The following is a 12540-nucleotide window of genomic DNA, read 5'->3' as shown; positions in this document are numbered from 1 at the left end:
TAATTCTTACGCTGGAGAGAACACCAATGACCAGATGGTTCATGTCTTTTAAAAACTGTGCTACAGCATTTCTGTTGTTGCCTGATTTACACTAACATTTTTTAATGTGTTCTTTTACGTTTTTTAGAATTAGTAGTTTGCCAGGATAGTGTCTGGGTAGTGGCTTGCAAGGATGCAGGACTCTTTCTACGATTTTCAGCTATAAGAAAAAAGTCCTAATAGACGATCTAAAAATCTCTTTAATTACACTGTATCTTGCTAATTTAACCCTACTGTAGAAGTCATCCAATGATAAAGCTATACTTAAAGCTCTTAAATCTTCTAAAACAAAATGAAAATCTAATCATCATTAAAGAAATGCTATGTCTTTATTAACATCTGCTTGAACACAATGCCCGCCCTGCTCAGGTTCCTGAACAGTCCTGTGAATTTCCCCACCTTCAGTATGATTCAGCTTTTCTCCTCTTTTACCTGGACTACTAGACACTTGGCCAACAGATGCTGCGGGTTGTGGCCCTCGCTGCTTGGTGGAGGTACTGGGCACAAACTCACTCTTCAGGCTGCCGAGGCTCATTCCAGCAAGAGGCATCGTGAACTGCCCCTGGGAATGGGTTCCCTTGGGCTCCTCTGAGATTGTTGTTTTCCTCAGACTGTGTTTGGGAGTACCCATTGGGGAAGCTGAAGGCACAGATTCCTGGAAAGAAACAAAATAAAACTAGAATACAGGAAATGGAAAGGGGGGAGCACTGGTGGTAGGACTCTGTCTTTAATATCTCCAAAGTCCTATCCCAGTCCCTAGGGTCTTCAAAGACTCTGTAACACTTGCACTTTCCTCAGCTTCCCAGATCCCACATACAAGAAGCTACCAGGATCGTGACATTTACTGCCACAAAACTTTATTAGCAGAGATGTTACATATAGTTCAATACTTGTTGAAAACTTCTTCAGGAAGTTAAGCATCTTTTGGCTCAAGAGCAAATCTGAAGATGCCAGTTGCTTCAAGTGGTTTAATCAAGGTCAAATGCAGCAAATGCAAGTCTCTCAGCTATAAGATGGTTTGTTGCTTTGCTGTTGGGGAGGGGCGTATTGTTCTAAGAAAAGATACCTAATGGCAACATGGCTCCAACGAAATGAGGCCATGGTAATGTGTTTGTACTTTGTAGACGTCTCCCCTCATGGATTTACATTTCCCATCTCTCTAAGTAACTGTGGAAATGAAAACAAAATGAAAAACAAAAGAAGTCAGCCATTCCTATATTGTTTCTGCTCAAGGGCATGAAAACTAAGAAGGGCTAACAGAGAATAAAATAGATTCTGCAATTCTGCTGAAACTACTACTCTTTTCTTACACACTCAGTACCTTCATTCAGTTAATTACTAACAGAGGAAAATCTACGTCACCAGAACGATTCAGTAATTGACTTTTAAGCTTCCCAGGGCTCAGAGCTACATATCTGCACAGCTTTCACTGTTCCCATCTTGCCATTCTCATCTGTATGTGGGAGGAGAGGAAGGATGGTTCTCCCTCTAAGCCTGCCTTATATGTTTACTCCTCTCAGCTTTAGAAAAGAATACGAAAACATTGTTCCCTTTCACAGTTGTCTCAAGTAGTAATTACAAGTAAAAGAAACTAGTTCTGGCTTTCTGCAATTTTTTTTTTTTTTTGCAGGGCAGATTACTAGGTAAATGTCATTATTTAAGTATTTCAACATTAAAACCTTTCCCTCACTTAGTTTATTTAAACTCTGTAAAATGTTTGTTGCACTTTCATTTGATTCATCTCTACATCCTCTCTGTAGTTGGATTAAATAAATCAATGGCTTGAGGAGATTAACTCAAAGCTTTTGACTCAGAAATTGTGGTTTAAGCATAAGCTATGGTTGAGAAGAATAAAATAAAAGCATATGCAAAAAAACTCAATCTTGTACTCATTAAGACATGGATTTATGTAAAACAATTCCAAACACACAGGAGTCATGAAACTCAAGGGCAAATAATCCCTCTGAAAGCTTTCATTTCAGGATTATTTCCTGTTCTTTAACCACTGGAATAGAATGCATATTAGACAAACCTCACACATGCAAATGTATTAAAAGGCAAATGTAAATACAAAATGATGGATGGTGAAGAAGGTAATTATTCATTTCATATAGATTGTAATCAATTACATTTAACTGTATGCATGGGGATGTAAACCTCACAGATGTACTTATCTGATTACAAATACTTGAACAAGCAACTCACTCCAAACAGCCCTTATGGAATTCTACAGAACAATCACTGGTACCTAATAAGATAGTTTTTCTAAGATTTAAGGATATAAAGCAAGATCACCAAGAAAGTACTACTGAGGGCTAAAAAAAGAAATTCTTTTTAATGAGCCTTAAGAAGAACTTCTCTACATAGTAGGAAAGTAATTCAAACACTTAAAAAAAAAAAAAAGTTAATAAGCAGGCTTTCTCAAGTAATGAAATATTTAAAGGGTTAGTTTTAATTTTCTTTTTTAAGCATGTAAATGTGAATTGACTGCTGAATCCCATAAGGTTTTTCAGAATAGTCAGGTTGCAAAAAAAAGCACATTATACCTTGAAGAAAAAGTGGTCCTTGTATGCACTGCCACGTAAAATCAAATCCTCAAAAACAAATACAGGGAAATTTTTTTTCATTAAAATGCTACAAACTCTGTGCTATTATTTGGCTTAAAAAATAGGAACCTTTTGCAAAAATTTATTGAAGTATTTTGGCAATTCTTCTGCCAAGGCTAAATTCAGGGTCTGCTGGTAAATCCATATATAGATATATCCGATAAAGATATTCAGTCCATTACCTTTTTAGAAAGGACAGAGAAACAAACATGATCCTGGTGAACTTGGTCACACATTCTGGCTAGAACTGATTTCCTCCTAAAAATTTTAGTGTGGCCTCAATGTAAAGACTTATCTCAAACAAACACAGTTATGTATTGCATAATGCCATTACAGTCAACTACAGACCACATATGCTATGATGGTCCCATAAGATTATTATGCAGTATTTTTATTTTATCTTTTCTGTGTTTAGCTATGTTCAGATACATGAATACCTTAACATGGTGTTACAACTGCCTACAGCATTCAGCACAGTATTGTGCTGTACAGGTTTGTAGCCCAGAAGCAACAGGCTATACAACAGAGCCTTGGTGTGTAGTAGGCTAAGCCATTTAGGTTTGTGTAAGGACACTCTGCGATGATGACAGAGCAAGGAAATCACCTAAGGATGATTCTCCCAAGGATCTCCCTGTAGCTAAGGGACCATGACTGTATTTGGTCTTAGTCCCTGACACAAGGGCTTCTAAGACCCTTGGAATCTCCAGAGTGATAAAATGTCCTTGTGTATGTTAATGAGATAGCTGGTGGCTAAAAGCCCCTAAATAGCTTTAGAATGGGAGTTGCCAGAAGTATAGGCAACCATGATTAGACAGTTGGAACTTTCAGTTTCAGTGCCCAGACCTCCAGGGAGAGCAGTAGGGCTAGAGATTGAGTCTAATCACAAATGGCCAATGATTTAATTAATTACACCCCTGTAATGGGAGCTCCATTAAAAGCCTAACCAATGGGGTCCAGAGAGCTACCAGGTTGGTGAACACATTCACAGTCCAGGAGGATGGAGCACCCCAATTCCATGGCATAGAAGCTCCTGTGTTTGGGACACCTCTGGACCTTACCCTATGTACCTCTTTATCTGGCTGTATCCTTTGTTACAGCCTTTATACTCAACCAGTAAATGTGTTCCCCTGAGTTCCATTAGCCACTATAGCAAATTATTGAACCTCAGGAGGGCACTATGGAAACCCCAAGTTTATAGCTAGTCCGTCAGATGTACAGGAGACCTGGACTTGCAACTGTTGTCTGAAGTGAAGGGCAGTCTTAGCATAACTCCAAGTGGTTAGTGTCATAATTAAATTATAGGACACCCAGTTGGTATCTGCGGAGTTGGAAAATGGTAGGTATGGGGTAAAACCCAACACATTTGGTGTCAGAAGCATTGGGAGTTGTTTCTTTTTATATGTAAAGAGCACAGCACTGGCTGATGTATAATGAGCATTCAGCAAATGGCAGCTATGTATTACTATTTTTGGCAGTTTTAGGATCTTACAATCAAACTTTATATACATCTCAAGGCCATCTCTCTCCCTATGTTATTAGCTGCTATTCTAAAAATAGGCATAACTAGCTGGGAATTTTAGTAAGTGCTTTTCTGACACACTAAAATGAGTTTGCAAGGAAAAAGCAAACAGACTGAAGAGCTCCCATGGAAACTAACAAGAAATGATGAAAACACACACCAAGAATGACAAAGCCTCGTCTGTAGTTCCAGAAATGTCACTCGGTCTCCTCAAATGCAAAACGGGGGATGAAGGGGGACTAATCAGACCATCTAAAAGGTACTCTCAGCTTTAAGAGTCTGTGAATTATTAGGTGTTTCCCTTTTTACTGTTTATTCTCAAAGAATCCTAGTTTTTCCTAGTGTAAAACACAAATAACAGTCCTCATCCTAATTACCTCCAACACTGTTATAAGAAATAAATAAGTCACAGCCATAAAAAAGAATGAAATCATGTCCTTTGCAGAAACACTGATGGAACTGGAAGCCATAATCCTAAGTGAATTAATGCAGGAACAGAAAAGCAAATACCACATGTTCTCACTTTGAAGTGGGAGCTAAACATTGAGTATTCATGGACAAAAATATGGGAACAATAGATGCCCTCCTGAGGTTCTGTAATTTGCTATGGTAGCTCACAAAACTCAGGGAAACACATTTACTTGTTTAATACAAACTACTAGAGCAGGGTGGGGGGATGAGGGGAATGGGTCAGAAAACTACCTATTGGGTACTCTGCTCACTACCTGGGTACAATATACCCATCTAACAAACATGCACATGTACCCCTGTGTCTAAAATGAAAGTTGAAAAAAGAAGGTGTCACGGTTTAAAACTGTAAAGCAATATACTATATAAGATGTTATTATCAAGACATTTTTAGATGGCTTCAAGTAAACACTGGCCAATCACGTCCTCTGAAAAAAGCCACAGTCTTAAAAAGTTGATATTATAGAAGAAATGCTTTTATATAAGGAAAGTAATGGAACGTTGGTACTACCGGTTGGTTTGCTAAAACAAGCTACTACCTGCAGTTACTAACAGTTGTAATTTACACTACCTCAATTCATAAGATTAATTGAAATGTCAAGAAAATGTAAAAAAAAAAAAAAAAAAAAAAAAAAAAAATTCTTCAAGCCACATACCCTACAAAAGTAATAGCAATTATGGATCATCTTACACAGCATACAACTTTTTCAATCAGTGATCAAATACTAGTTGAACTGAAAAGGAAATGGATACTGACTGCTTACCTTATCTTGCAGGGAAAAGGTGCCAGGAAAACCAGCAAAGAGAAACTTATTTTTGACTTTCAACTTCCCCAAATTTGCTACAATCAGATTATTTGATCTGGAACTTTCTGGGATCAGGAGAACAGGAGCACCAGCCTCAATATCCAGGAGAACCCGTGAATAGCGCTGGGCTTGATCTCTCACCTGAAAGAGGAAGGAAAATTGACTCAGAGGATAATTAATTCCCTAACATTACCATCAAATAACCTCAGGTTCCCAAAAGTTTCATGAGTTTATAAAACAATTAAAATCATACAGAGCATATTCTATGACCACCATGGAGTTAAATTAGAAATCAGTACCAAGAAGATAATGGAAAATCCCCAAATATCTGGAAACTAAACAACACACTTCTAAATAACCCCTAGGTCAGAAGAAATCACAGGGAAATAGAAAAAACATTTTCACTAAAATGACAAGGAAAACATAATACATTAAAATTTGTCAGATACACTTAAAAAAACAATGCTTACAGAGAGATGTACACCACTACTTTAGAAAGCAATAAAGACTTAAAAATCAGTAATAGAAAGCTTCCACCTTAAGCAGCTGGAAAAAGAAAAGTAAATCAAATCTAAAGTAGAAGGAAGAACATAAAAAGCATTAAGTCAATGACAAAGGAAACAGACAATACAGAAAAATCAATTACACATTTATAGAACACTGCATCCATAAACCACAGAACATATGTTTTGTTTTGTTTTTTCTTATTTTAAGTTCTGGGGTACATGTGCAGCTCTTGCAGGACTGTTACATAGGGATATACACATGCCATGGTGGTTTGCTGCCTCCATCCCCCCATCACTTACATTAGGTATTTCTCCTAATGTTATCCCTCCCCAATCTCCCCACCCCCTGCTATCCCTGCCCTAGTCCCCCAACCCCCAACAGACCCCAGTGTGTGATGTTCCCCTCCCTGTGTCCATGTGTTCTTGTTGTTCAACACCCACTTACGAGTGAGAACATGCAGTGTTTGGTTTTCTGTTCTTGTGTCAGTTTGCAGAGAATGATGGTTATCCAGATTCATCCATGTCCCTGCAAAGGACATGAACTCATCCTTTTTTATGGCTGCACAGTATTCCATGGTGTATATGTGCCACATTTTCTTTATCCAGTCTATCTTTGATGGGCATTTGGGTTGGTTCCAAGTCTTTGCTATTGTAAACAGTGCCTCAATGAACATATGTGTGTGCATGTGTCTTTATAATAGATCAATTTATAATCCTTTGGATATATATACCCAGTAATGGGATTGCTGGGTCAAATGGTATTTCTATTTCTAGATCCTTGAGGAATCACCACACTGTCTTCCACAATGGTTGAACTAATTTACACTCCCAATAACACTGTAAAAGCATTCCTATTTTTCCACATCCTCTCCAGCATCTGTTGTCCAGATGCTGGACATTTTTAATGATTGCCATTCTATCTGGCATGAGATGGTATCTCAATGTGATTTTGATTTGCATTTCTCTAATGACCAGTGATAATGAGCATTTTTTCATACATTGGTTGGACACATAAATGTCTTCTTTTGAAATGTGTCTGTTCATATCTTTTGCCCACTTTTTGATGGAGTTGGTTTTTTGTTTTAGTTCTTTGTAGATTCTGGATATTAGCCCTTTGTCAGATGCATAGATTGCAAAAATTTTTTCCCATTCTGTTGATTGCCAGTTCACTCTAACGATTGTTTCTTTTGCTGTGCAGATGCTCTTAAGTTTAATTAGATACCATTTGTCTATTTTGGCTTTCGTTGCCATTGCTTTTGATGTTTTAGTCATGAAGTCCTTGCCTATGCCTATGTCCTGAATGGTGTTGTCTAGGTTTTCTTCTAGGGTTTTTTTGTTTGTTTGTTTGGTTGGTTGGTTGGTTTTTTTAAGATGGGGTTTCACCATGATGGCCAGGCTGGTCGTGAACTCCTGACCTCAGGTGATCCACCCACCTCGGCCTCCCAAAGTGCTACGATTACAGGCGTGAGCCACTGCGCCCAGCCTCTTCTAGGGTTTTTATCGTGTTAGGTCTTATGTTTAAATCTTTAATCCATCTGGAATTAATTTTTGCATAAGCTGTAAGGAAGGGATCCAGTTTCAGCTTTCCTCACATGGCTAGCCAGTTTTCCCAAAATCATTTATTAAACTGGGAATCCTTTCCCCATTGCTTGTTTTTGTCTGGTTTGTCAAAGATCAGATGGTTGTAGATGTGTGGTGTCACTTCCAAGGCTCTGTTCTGTTCCGTTGGTCTATATCTCTGTTTTGGTACCAGTACCATGCTGTTTTGATTACTGTAGCCTTATAGCATCATTTGAAGTCAGGTAGCGTGATGCCTCCAGCTTTGTTCTTTTTGCTTAGGATTGTCTTGACTATGTGGGTTCTTTTTTGGTTCCATATGAAGTTTAAGGTGGTTTTTTTCCAGTTCTATGAAGAAGATGGGTAGTTTGATGGGAATAGCATTGAATCTACAAATTACTTTGGGCAGTATGGCCATTTTCATGATATTGATTCTTCTTAACCATGAGCATGGAATGTTTTTCCATCTGTTTGTGTCCTCTCTTATTTCCTTGAGCAGTGGTTTGTAGTTCTCCTTGAAGAGGTCCTTCACGTCCTTTGTTAGCTGTATTCCTAAGTATTTTATTCTCTTTGTAGCAATTGTGAATGGGAGTTCGCTCCTAATTTGGCTCTCTGTTTGTCTGTTACTGGTATACAGGAATGCTTGTGATTTTTGCACACTGATTTTGTATCCTGAGACTTTGCTGAAGTTTCTTACCACCTTAAGGAGATTTTGGGCTAAGATGACAGGGTCTTCTAAATATACAATCATGTCATCTGCAAATAGAGACAATTTGACTTTCTCTTTTCCTAACTGGATACCCTTTATTTATTTTTCTTGCCTGATTGCTCTGGCTTGAACTTCTAATACTATGTTGAATAGGAATGGTGAGAGAGAGCACCCTTGTCTAGTGCCAGTTTTCAAAGGGATAATTTCCAGTTTTTGCCCATTCAGTATGATATTGGCTGTGGATTTGTCATAAATAGCTTCTATTATTTTGAGATACGTTCCATTGATACCTAGTGTATTAAGAATTTTTAGCATAAAGGGCTGTTGGATTTTGTGGAAGACCTTCTCTGCATCTATTGAATAATCATATGGTTTTTGTATTTGGTTCTGTTTATGTGATGGGTTACATTTATAGATTTGCATATGTTGAACCAGCCTTGCATTCCCAGGATGAAGCCTACTTGATCGTGATGGATAAGATTTTTGATGTACTGTTGCATTCGGTTTGCCAGTATTTTATTGAAGATTTTTTGCATCAATGTTCATGGCTACTGGCCTGAAATTTTCTTTTTCAGTTGTATCTCTGCCAGGTTTTGGTATCAGAATGATGTTGGTCTCATAAAATGAGCTGGGAGGATTTCCTCTTTTTGTATTGTTTGGAATAATTTCAGAAGGAATGGTACCAGTTCCTCTTTGTGCGTCTAGTAGAATTCGGCTGTGAACCTGTCTGGACCTGGACTTTTTTTTGGTTGGTAGGCTATTAATTGGTGCCTCTACTTCAGACCTTGTTATTGGTCTATTCAGGGATTCAACTTCTGTCTGGTTTAGTCTTGGGAGGGTGTAAGTGTCCAGGAATTTATCCATTTCTTCTAGATATACTGGTTTAAGTTCATAGAGTTGTTTGTAGTAATCTCTAATAATAGTCTGTATTTCTGTGGTATCAGTGGTAATACCCCCTTTATCATTTTTATTGCATTTACTTAATTCTTCTTTTCTTTTTTATTAGTCTGGCTAGCAGTTTATCTATTTTGTTGATCTTTTTAAAAAAAAAAAAAAAAAAAAACAGCTCCTAGATTTATTGATTTTTTGAAGGTTTTTTTGTGTGTGTCTCTTATATCCTTCAGTTCTGCTCTGATTTTAATTATTTCTTGTCTTCTGCTAGCTTTTGAATTTGTTTGATCTTGCTCCTCTAGCTCTTTTAATTTTGACAATAGGGTGTTGATTTTAGATCTTTCCTCACTTCTCATATGGGTATTTAGTGCTATAAATTTCCCTCTAGACACTACTTTAAATGTGTCCCAGAGATTCTGCTACATTGTGTCTTCATTTTCATTGGTTTTGAAAAACACCTTTATTTCTGCCTTCATTTCATTATTTATCCAGTAGTCATTCAGGAGCAGATTGTTCAGTTTCCATGTAGGTATGCAATTCCATGTAGGTGTGCAGTTTGAGTGAGTTTTTTAATCCTGAGTTCTAATTTGATTGCACTGTATTCTGAGAGACTGGCTGTTATGATTTCTGTTCTTTTCCATTTGCTGAGGAGTGATTTACTTCCAATTATGTGCTCAGTTTTAGAGTAGGTGTGATGTGGTGCTGAGAATGTATACTCTGGATTTGGGGTACAGAGTTCTGTAGATGTCTCTTAGGTCCACTTGGTCCAGATCTGAGTTCAAGTCCTGGATATCCTTGTTAATTCCCTGTCTCGTTGATATAATACTGACAACAGAGTGTTAAAGTCTCCCACTATTATTGTGTGGGAGTCTAAGTCTCTTTGTAGGTCGTTAAGAACTTGCTTTACGTATCTGGGTGCTCCTGTACTGAGTGCATATATATTTGGGATAGTTAGCTCTTCTTGTTGCATTGATCCTCTTGTTGCAATGCCCTTCTGTGCCTCTTTTGATCTTTGCTGGTTTAAAGTTCGTTTTATCAGAGACTAGGATTACAACCCCTGCTTTTTGTTGCTCTTCATTTGCTTGGTAAAATTTCCTCCATTATTTTCAGTCTATGTGTGTCTTTGCACATGAGATGGGTCTCCTGAATACAGCACACCAATGGGTCTTGACTTTATATCCAATTTGCCAGTCTGTGTCTTTTGATTGGGGCATTTAGCTCGTTTACATTTAAGGTTAATATTGTTATGTGTGAGTATGATCCTGCCATTTTGATACTAGCTGGTTGTTTTGCCCATTAGTTGATGCAGTTTCTTCATTGCGTTAATGGTCTTTACCATTTGGTACATTTTTGCAGTTTAGTGCTTCCTTCAGGAGCTCTTGCAAGGCAGGCCTGGTGGTGATGAAATCTCTCAGCAATTGTTTGTCCATAAAGGATTTTATTTCTCCTTCACTTATGAAGCTTAGTTTGGATGGATATGAAATTTCTGGGTTGAAACTTCTTTTCTTTAAGGATGTTAAATATTGGCCCCACTCTCTTCTGGCTTGTAGGGTTTCTGCTGAGAGATCCACTGTGAGTCTGATGGGCTTCCCTTTGTGGGTAACCTGACCTTTCTCTTTGGCTGCCCTTAGCATTTTTTCCTTCATTTCAACCCTGGTGAATCTGACAATTATGTGCCTTGGGGTTGCTCTTTTTGAGGAATATCTTTGTGGTTTTCTCTGTATTTCCTGGACTTGAATATTGTCCTGCCTTGCTAGGTTGGGGAAGTTCTCCTGGATAATAGCCTGAAGAGTGTTTTCCAGCTTGGACTTATTCTCTCCATCACATTCAGACACACTGATCAAACATAGATTAGGTCTTTTCACATAATCCCATATTTCTTGGAGGCTTTGTTCATTTCTTTTCACTCTTTTTTCTCTCATCTTGCCTTCTTGTTCTATTTCATTGAGTTGGTCGCCAATCTCTGATATCCTTTTTTCTGCTTAATCAATTCTGCTATTGAATCTTGAATACTGCGCTTCACGCAGTTCTCGTGCTGTGTTTTTCAGCTCTATCAAGTTGTTTATGTTCTTCTCTTAGCTGCTATTCTAGTTAACATTTCTAACCTTTTTTTAAGATTCTTAGTTTCTTTGCATTGGGTTAGAACATGTTCCTTTAGCTCAGAGAAGTTTGTTATTATCCACCTTCTTAAGTTTGCTTCTGTCAATTCATCAAACTCACACTACATCCAGTTTTGTTCCCTTGCTGGTCAGGAGTTGTGATCCCTTGGAGGAGAGGCATTCTGGTTGTTGCTGATTTCATCCTTTTTTTTTTTTTTTTTTTTTTTTTTTGCTGGTTTCTTCCCATCTCCGTGGATTTATCTACCTTTGGTCTTTGAGTTGGCGACTTCTGGATGGGGTCTGAGTGGACGTCCTTTCTGTTGATGTTGAAGCTATTCCTTTCTGGTTTTTAGTCTTCCTAACAGGCCTCCTGCTGCAGGACTGCTGGAGGTCCACTCCAGACCCTGCTTGCCTGGGAATCACCCACAGGGGCTGCAGAACAGTAAGGGTTGCTGCCTGCTCCTTCTTCTGGTATCTTCGTCCCAGAAGGGTACTCACCGGATGTCAGCCAGAGTTCTTCTTTATGAGGTACATCTTTGGATATATGGGGGTCAGGGATCTGATTGGGGAGGCAGTCTGTCCCTTATCAGAGCTCAATTGCTATGCTGGGAGCTCCACTGTTCTGTTCAGAGCTGCTGGGCAGGGATGTTTAAGTCTGCTGCAGTGGAATTCACAACCACCTCTTTTCCCAGGTGCTCTGTCCTGGGAAGGTAGGACTTTATTTATAAGTCCCTAAGGTGCTGCTGCCTTTTTTCACAGTTGCCTTGCCCAGCAAGGAGGAAGTCTAGTCACAGTCTGCCTGCAGAAGCATTGCTGAGCTGCTGCAGGCTCTGTCCAGCTGCTGTGTAAACGTCCGTGTAGTTTTGTTTATACAGGCAAGGTTAGAACTGCTTCAGTAATGGCGGACTGCCTCAGTAATGGCAGACTCATCAGTAATAGCAGATTGCCTTGGTAAGCCTTGGTAATGGCGGACTGCCTTGGTAATGGCAGATGCCCTTCCCCACACGGAGCTCAACCATCCCAGGTCGAGCTCAAACTGCTGCACTGGCTACGAAACTCTCAAGCCAGTGCATTTAAGATTGCTGGTCTTCATGGGGGTGGGGCCCACCGAGCTAGATCACCTGGCTCCCTGCCTTCAGCCCCTTCTTTTTCAGGAGAATGTGTGGCTCTGTTTCACAGGCATTCCAGGCACCAGTTAAAACAGCTGCCCAGATTTGTGCAGGTTTTTGTGCTGGAAACCCGTAGTGCTTGTCAGCCAGCGGGAAATCTCCCGGTCTGTGGGCCATAAAGACTGCGGGAGAAGCGCAGTATCTGAACCAGATTGCCGGAGTGGCTGGATA

General features: G+C 39.1%; 1 protein-coding gene across 7 annotated transcripts in view; it reads right to left on the bottom strand.

The window, feature by feature from the left end:
• The window catches only part of VPS13D (vacuolar protein sorting 13 homolog D), a 304733-nt gene that overhangs the window by 222396 nt on the left and 69797 nt on the right, over positions 1-12540 (bottom strand). For all 7 annotated transcript variants that reach the window (XR_012512316.1, XM_074380077.1, XM_074380076.1 and 4 more), the window contains 2 exons: positions 5397-5579; positions 472-694 (listed from right to left, as the gene is read on the bottom strand). Coding sequence is in view for 6 of the 7 variants with exons in the window: in XM_074380077.1 (XP_074236178.1) it covers positions 472-694; positions 5397-5579 (406 nt within the window). In the remaining variant the exon portion in view is untranslated. The remainder of the gene's footprint in view (positions 1-471; positions 695-5396; positions 5580-12540) is intronic.

Source organism: Saimiri boliviensis, chromosome 11 (genome assembly GCF_048565385.1).
Source record: "Saimiri boliviensis isolate mSaiBol1 chromosome 11, mSaiBol1.pri, whole genome shotgun sequence".
In the NCBI taxonomy this organism is placed as follows: Eukaryota; Metazoa; Chordata; class Mammalia; order Primates; family Cebidae; genus Saimiri; species Saimiri boliviensis.
Note: the sequence above shows the minus strand (reverse complement) of the source record. Positions and strands in the feature narration are given on the sequence as shown.